This window comes from Oncorhynchus gorbuscha, linkage group LG19 (genome assembly GCF_021184085.1).
Source record: "Oncorhynchus gorbuscha isolate QuinsamMale2020 ecotype Even-year linkage group LG19, OgorEven_v1.0, whole genome shotgun sequence".
Classification (NCBI taxonomy): domain Eukaryota; kingdom Metazoa; phylum Chordata; class Actinopteri; order Salmoniformes; family Salmonidae; genus Oncorhynchus; species Oncorhynchus gorbuscha.
Window position 1 is genome coordinate 42248220 of NC_060191.1, and position 8416 is coordinate 42256635.

Below are 8416 nucleotides of genomic sequence, written 5' to 3' on the forward strand. Positions count from 1 at the left end.
AGGCAGGGCTGCGTCGGTGGCTCAGTTACACACCCTTCCCCCATATTCTTAAAGAGACAATCCCCCCATTCATTCATTGGTAGAACAGCAGTTACCAGCACCAGCCACACGTCAACCACGTTGGCAAGCAATATTCTGTACAGTAATGTCATCACTTGACGCTGCAGACAGCATCTCTTGGGCATTTGACTACAGGGGCGACAGGGCCCTGTCTGAAGAAGACACACTTTAACAAAGCAACAAACTACTGCACTTTTATGTAATTTTCCCTCCACTTGTAATTTATATTGTTGTGAGAACAAACAATCTGTTGTCTGGTGTATATAATTTATGTTTTAATCTATCTATATTATTAATGTCTATTTATTGATTATACCAAGTGGGTGATGACAGCAGAAGCACATCACCAAAGACTATAGTCTCACCTGTACAAATCGGACACGAGAGGGCCGGGCCCATGAACACCTCATTCTGCTGTGGTCCCTGGGCACTCTGTATTTTGTTATTGGGATAAGCATATAGTGAATGTTGGTTTAGCTCTTTTCTTGGTTTCGCATGGATGATAGAGCAGTGTGTGAAAGTGAGTCACTATTGAAACAGTGTGAACCTGACAAGTTCCACACATCAAACTCTCTCTAATCAGCATCTAGTCCCTCGGCATCAATTAGGCAGTCATTTGGGACCAAATCATTTGGGAACCACTTTATGTGGAATTTTCAATACTCCTAATGGGGTATGTACAAAGGCAGGTAAAGTGTGTGAGTCAGATGATGCTGCTCTTTCCATGTACCATGGAGAGAGCCGAGACATGATTGTAAGTGATGTGTGCACACGGAGCGGGTGAGGGTGATCGACCAGGGCCCTGCCCCACCACTGCAACCCTGGCTGACCCTGAGGAACTGAACACAAACCACCTCCAGTCAGGTCTGCTGTCCAACAGAGCCTCCACTGTCTGACTCAAGACTCTTGGCAAATCTGATTTGATATAGCTTCATAAATTAATAGTATTAGTACTGTATTAATAACCATTTAGTAGCCCATTCATTCCAAACATGTTACCTTACAACTTCAGCTGACATGTGAACTATTTGGCTTCTACATTATTATTTAAAAAACATGCATACTCAGTGTAGACCTATACATCACATGGCAACATGAACAGTATCAGCTGTTATCAAAAATGCTTTACATATCCTCAAATGGAGGAGAGTTACAAACTACTGAAACTTCTCTCTATTCCAGTTGACCTACTGTATTTCAGACCTAGTCATCTCAATGCTCTAATTACAGCTGTTGGAAGACAGTACCATTGCCAACCCCCCATGCCTCCCACTGCATTAATCTCTAAATCTGGCAGAGATTATGATGTCTGGAGGCACATTGGAGGCTATGTTCTGCCCTTAATTAAGTGTCTGTCCAATCCTGACTGTCCCTGAACCCCAGGATGTTGTTGTTCAAAGTTTACAAATACCTTTTTTGTGAACAAAATCAGGCAATAGAATCATTATTATATTTGATGAGACTTGGCTGTAATTCAAATATGCTTGAAGATGTTGTCCAACTATTAATATGGATGCAAATTGTTAAAGGAATCAAATAGATACAAATAAAGACCATTGATTGTATAGATTATGGGTTTCAAGGGTATATGGGGAACAGAATAATGCATTGGTTAGGTTAACATTGAAATAGGCAAGAGTGGCATTTTTAGAATTTATTTTTCCTAATATCTCATATATAGTTATCATACTTTTGCTTGTTATGTTTACCTTGTTTGCTGATTGACATTTTTAAATAACATCTTGTTGGTGAGAAGTTGCAATGTCATCCTGTTTGCTCTCTGTGCTGTGTTGCAAATTATGTTAGGTTATAGAGGGCCACCTAGTGGAGTAGTAGCCTCATCACGGCCAGAGGCATCCTTATTACTGTTGTGATGGCGTCATCTTGTGGTTGTCAATGATTCTGTTTTCTTTTACTTGTTATGTGGTGGCAGTGTTTTTTTGCATCATCAGCAAACCCCCCCTTTTAACATTATAATTGTGACATGGTGATCGCCTGCTGCTTTGAGCCCGAAAACCCTCTTCCATTTGTGTAGTCTATATAAGAGAGAGGGTAGAGTACACCATCAGGAAATCAAAGTACTTCCAGTCTCCGAACTGGTGTGAGTTTGAACTGAAACCACAGGGAGGCCTATTCAAAACAGCCGGGGAAGCACATTGGCCAACAGTACTTTAATATTTCATCCTTGTTTCAAGTTTCAGCATTTAGATTAACCTCTTGCCACATTTTGGGTCACAAATTGAATTGTCCCACTCTCTACCATTACCCTTTATGTCTGCATCTATTATGAGATCAAGTTGATGCTTAAAAGGGTGAAAATGACCAGAGCCACTCGAAAAAGAGCCTGGAAAGACATCTTACAAAAAGGTCTCACTTTCATCTAGCATAACTTACTTGCCATGCTTCAAGGCTCTCAGATATATGCTTGGTGATTGAAACTAAAACATTATAGAAGGAAAAAATAAATAGGAAGTGAATCAACTAAACAGACCATCGCTGCATTCTCTCTCTATGTTACTCTCTCTCTCTCTTTCTCTCTCTCTTACTCTCTCGCTTCCTCTCGCTCTCTCTCTGCACAGTACATTACTATGTTATAATAAGGTATCAGATAATTGTTTACAAATACTATATTTCGCATCAAAATGTGTGTGCCTTTTGCATTTTCTACATTAGTGGTTCCCAAACTTTTTAAAGTCCCGTACCCCTTAAAACATTCAACCTCCAGCTGCGTACCCTCTCTAGCACCAGGGTCAGCGCACTCTCAAATGCTGTTTTTTGCCTTCATTGTAATCCTGCCACACACACACTATACGATACATTCATTAAACATAAGAATGAGTGTGAGTTTGTCACAACCCAGCTCGTGAGAAGTGACAAAGAGCTCTTATAGGACCAGGGCACAAATAATAATATAATAATAATCAATAATTTTGCTCTTTACTTAGCCATCTTATATATAAAACCTTATTTTTTCATCAAAAATTTAAGTTAATGAGAAGGGTGTGCTTGAAAGTATGCACATAACTCTGCAATGTTGGGTTGTATTGGAGAGAGTCTCAGTCTTTTTCCACACACAGTCTGTGCCTGTATTTAGTTTTCATGATAGTGAGGGCCAAGAATCCACTCTCATATAGGTATGTGGTTGCAAAGGGCGTCAGTGTCATAACAGCGCGATTTGCCAAGGCAGGATACTCTGACCCAGACTATTTAGTACTTTGCAAATATAACACACTGTGGCTGGGGAAAGGCACTACTCCCAATATAAGTGAAACCCAAATCAATGTAGTTCTCATCATATTTGCACCTCTTTGATGGTCCAACGTCCCTGTCTGTTGTTCAGTGCTTTCCCGGGTAAGGGGGCAGTAGCTCTTCAGCTGCATCAGATTCACATCTGTCAGTGTCCATGCTAGCTGGGCTAACAACAAATGTAGAATTACTGATGCTAGCATTGGATGTGCTCGTGGAAGCAGAACAACTTGTGTCGTCGACAGGTGCAGGTGTAGTACTGCTGGTAGTAGCAGTACTACCAGTGGAGCTGGTATGTGTCTCTATGGACGAGGGCCTTACTTTTTACACACAAAAAAAACATTTTAACAATCCATTTTCGAGCAAACGAAATGAGCAGCAGCTACGTTTGGCTACATACAGACTGTTAGTGGAATTCCCGCGAATTCCCGTTCATTATTTGACGAGGCTACCTGTATCTGACCTCGTGTTGTTATTTCGCTGAACACTAGATAGTTTAATTTTAGTTTTGGCAGTGAAACGAGGCTAATCAGGTGAGAAAAAAACCTCACCCAGATGTATAGCACTGTTGGAAAACATAAATTAACTGTTTGAAAATGTTAATTAATTAATAAATAAAAAAATGTGAATCACATTTTTACTTGGCATACCCTGATGGCATTCCGCGTACCCCAGTTTGGGAATACCTGTTCTACATTATCAAACACAGCAATATATTATCAGTATACCCTAGACACAGACTAGACTGATTGCAGTGCAGTCACAGACAAAGCTTTGAAGTGGTTTATTTCATTTTCTTGGTACTGACATGCATCTCTCACCTCTAGACACCTGCTTAGCTTTCTGTGGTAATCAAATATGAGACTGATCTGATGTCACAGATAGGGGCTCTAAACCACAACATTTGTGCTGACAAACTGTAATATTCTGAAAAAAGTTTCCGACACCTAAAACCCTCACCTTTAAAAGCAAGTGCCTTTCACCATTATGACTTCACTACAATCAGATGCAGCACAAATCTCTCCTCCTCAAAGGTAAGTTGACTTATGATTAGTGAATAAAACATTTGGTTAAATATTTGTATGCAACTGTGCATTTACTCTTACTTTCAAAGTGAGAATGAAATGCATGCACATATTTTACACTTTTGTCATTACTAAAATATGATAAACATGCAAGTCCTTAAAGGGGCAATTGGCCTTGTAACATTCATTTTTAGACTTTAAAATTAATTATATTATACCCATTGATTTTTGAAGAATATAACTTATGGATGCCTCATAAGCTTAGTTCAACAGTTGTACCCCATCAGAACCAAAAATATAAGCTTGTTTTACTCCTTTGTTAGTAAACATTGTACTTGTAAACTAACAATGTAAAGCCTCAAAACATGGTTTAAACTATACTTTTCCTTGTATCCATAGCCATGTCCATGAATTTGAGTGTTACATTTCTGCAGCCCCATCCCTCAGCTTTTAACACCAAAAGAGTGGCGGGGTGTCGCTTTGTTATTGTTTGAACTGCAGGTTGACCCTTAAATCTCAATAAACGTTTTAATGATGGAATTTTACATAAGGGAATCTACTGTAAAGACAGATGGTGTCACTCCCAAGCAATCTGTTGGGTTCCATTTTATAATAAGTGACAGGGAAACTGTATATTTGTTAAGTTGGAATAAGTTGGAAAGCACAGTGTAATTATATTGTACTCATTGCTACACAGTACTGATATGTTTATAGACAAACTTTAAATTTGGCTCTATACTCCACCATTTTGGATTTGTGATCAAATGTTTTCATTCAGTACATTATTTGTGTACAGTACAGAATGTCACATTTCATTTGAGCGTATTTTCATCTGTTTTATCATTTAGAAATGAAAGCACTTTATGTATCTTGGACTCACTTTTATTGTAAATGTGGATGCTACCATAAATATCGTTCTCCAACTCGTACTCCAACTCCAATGTTTTGGGGGCATGATCTTTTTGCACCTGTAACTTTTTCATTCATCATTATTCATGATTCATTCATAATCACAGTAACATCCACATGAATGTAGAAGTGTTCTGAAACAGATTAAATTCTCATTTACAATAAAAGTGATTCTGAAATTACACAATACATTATTTACCATTCATTTCTATTGGGCACAACATAATCTGAAACACAAACAAAACAAACTGCAAATGCGTCCAACAAGTTTGTAGTGTTGCAAGATTTTCACATAATTAACAAGACATTGTACTGAATATCCAAAGAAATGAACAATGAATTGGCATAGATTACATTGACACGGTTGAGCAGGATGTGTACTGGTAAACAGGAATTATGTCACAACAGAAGTTTCATATATTTGTTTCAGATCTCACATTGACCCAATTTCTTTTCCTGTCATATCAATATTAGTTCCTCGCAATGTTGGTGAGTTTAAGTACGGTCATCATGGCACTCATCTCAGTAGCTGCTACCTGCCCTGCCTCACCATGTGAATGTCTGGACAACGTCACAGTCAGCTGCCCGGACAAGAGGCTGAAGAAGTTCCCTAACCTCCCAGATGGTACTGAGGAGCTTTATATGGCCCACAACCTGATCGAGGCATTCCCCACCAGTGGACTGGAGCAGCTGCAGTTCCTGGATCTCACCAAGAACTGTCTCAATGTCTCCTTGACTTCCAACTTCATCTGGCCCAACATGAGCAGCCTGGTCAAGCTGTTTCTCAGGGGTAATTACCTGGGTTCATTGGGCCCTCGGCAGCTCCAAGGCCTCTCAGCACTCACCTTCCTGGACCTCAGCGAGAACAACATGGAGGCCATGCAACCAGGATCCCTACAAGGCCTTGGTCAATTAAAGACACTCATTCTAACACTGAACCAGATCAACAGCCTGCAGTACGGGGCACTGAGTGGAGCCCCTGCACTCACTGACCTTCACCTGAGCAGCAACAGTATTGTGGAGTTTGAGGAAGGGGTGTTTGAGAATTCATCCAAATTGGTAAAGCTGATTTTGTCTAAGAACAACTTGGTTAGCATTGGGAATGGCACATTCAGGGGAGCAGTTAACCTGAGTCATCTGGACCTCAGTGGAAACAGGTTAGATTCTGTGCCCGTTGCTGCCCTGAAGGATGTGTCAAAGCTGCACAGCTTGTACCTCCAGAAGAACAGCATCACATTTTTACCAGAAGATGCTTTCTCTGAGCTCAGCCATCTAAGGATTTTGGTTTTGAATAATAACCATCTGAGCATAATGGCTAAGGACTCATTGAGTGGTATAGCACATCTCGGTCAATTGGATCTGAGCTACAATAACCTCCAATCCCTTCCTTCTGAAGTGTTTCAATATCTATGCAGACTGGAGCTCCTGGATCTCTACCACAACAGGCTGACATACCTTCCAGAGAACCTGTTTCACAACCTAACTATGCTGAGAGAGCTGCAACTTGACAGCAACAATATCTCATACATACCACCAGTGCTCTTTCACATGGTGTCTAAGCTAAGGGAACTCCAGTTGGACAACAATCAGATAGCTGACCTCCACAATGCCTTGTTCTCCAGACTGAGAAGGCTACGGACACTCTACCTGGACAACAACGCAATAAGCAAGATTCCCAGAGGCCTATTCCACAAGACCAAGAGACTCAGGGAGCTACAGTTGAACAATAACCACCTCAGGTCTCTCCCTAAGTCCATCTTCCATGGTCTGGCTAAACTCCACTCCCTGAAGCTTTTCAATAACCGTCTCACAGCTCTTCAACCTGAGCAGTTTTCTACCCTTGGAAACCTGAGAGAGCTCCTGCTGAATGAAAACCTGATCGAAGATCTTCCCACAGGCATATTTTCTGAGCTTCGCAGCCTCAAGATGCTGGATTTGGATAACAACCGCCTCACAGCACTGACTCCTGCAGGCTTTGATGGGTTAGGTACACTAAAGGAGCTTCATCTCAGCTTCAATCAGCTCCGTGATCTCCCATATGCAACCTTCTACTCCCTGGATGACCTACGTAGACTCCTTCTCCAGAACAACCGCTTGGTGGCCTTGCACCCTCAAGTCTTCGCACCCCTGGCCGACTTACAGGAGCTTGACTTAGACAACAACCAGATAGAACAGCTACACCCTGACATGTTTCAAGGCCCTCACCGTCTCCAGAAACTTCACCTGAAATCAAACCGCCTCAGTACTCTTTTGAATGGGACACTGGAGCCTTTGCAGAGCCTGAAGGCCCTCCACCTGGAGGGGAACCCCTGGGACTGCTCTTGCAGATCACCCATCCTGTACATCAGTAACTGGATCATCAACAACACCCAGATGTTACAGGACGAACCCATGTGTTCCACACTCAACCGACCCATTTCACAGCCTGCACACCTTTTAAAGCCCTGTGTGAGCTTTGCATCCTTCCCCAGACACAAACTTCCCCTAGAGATGCTGACAGTGCTTACAGCTTGGCTTCTAGCTAGCGGTTTTCTTTGACGTACACTTTTGCGGTTTCAGCATTGTGGTTTTGTTTCTTGTTTTCAGATGGTTATGCTTTCATGCAACTGTCTATTGCACATGCATTGTGAAGAGTAAGTGATATAGTGTAAAGATTAAAATACCATGGAATGGTGTTAAATATTTGATTGAAAATTCATGCTTTTCTTTGAAATAAAACAAATCATTTAATTTAATTTCTTGATGGGTTACAATATCTGCCATGTGTGATCTTGATGTGAATTAGACTAGGAGTGTTGCTCAGAGTTTAAAAAAAACTTGAGGCATTTACTCTATAATCTATGACTAAACACCCATCCATGGATACAAAACATACTCTTTCCAACTCAAGACATGCAGTCGCACACTCAGAGATACAACTGCTTGTTCTTCGAAACGCCACTAGACATCACTGCGTACCCACTGTGCAGATTCAAGGATACATTAACCTACAAGTGCTGAGGGGCATTACTGCTGAGCATTCGTGAGTGAGCGGAGTCAACCTTTTGAGGTTGAATGTGATTAACCCTAAATGGAAAGACATGTCGGTAACTGTGGAACACAGGGTCAGGTCAGGCTCCCGACAGCAGAACACAAGGTTTGGTCCCTCACCTCCTGCACTGCATTCTAGGTGTGGT

The 8416-nt window shown here is 41.2% G+C and overlaps 1 protein-coding gene across 1 annotated transcript; it reads left to right on the plus strand.

Annotated features, from left to right (window-relative positions):
* Window positions 1-4301: 4301 nt before the first annotated feature.
* LOC124006084 (insulin-like growth factor-binding protein complex acid labile subunit) lies at window positions 4302-7969 on the plus strand. The gene is made up of 2 exons (XM_046315846.1): window positions 4302-4340; window positions 5715-7969. The coding sequence occupies exon 2, from the start codon at window positions 5724-5726 to the stop codon at window positions 7776-7778; it is 2055 nt and encodes a 684-aa protein (XP_046171802.1). The 5' UTR covers window positions 4302-4340; window positions 5715-5723; the 3' UTR covers window positions 7779-7969.
* The last annotated feature ends 447 nt before the right edge of the window (window positions 7970-8416 follow it).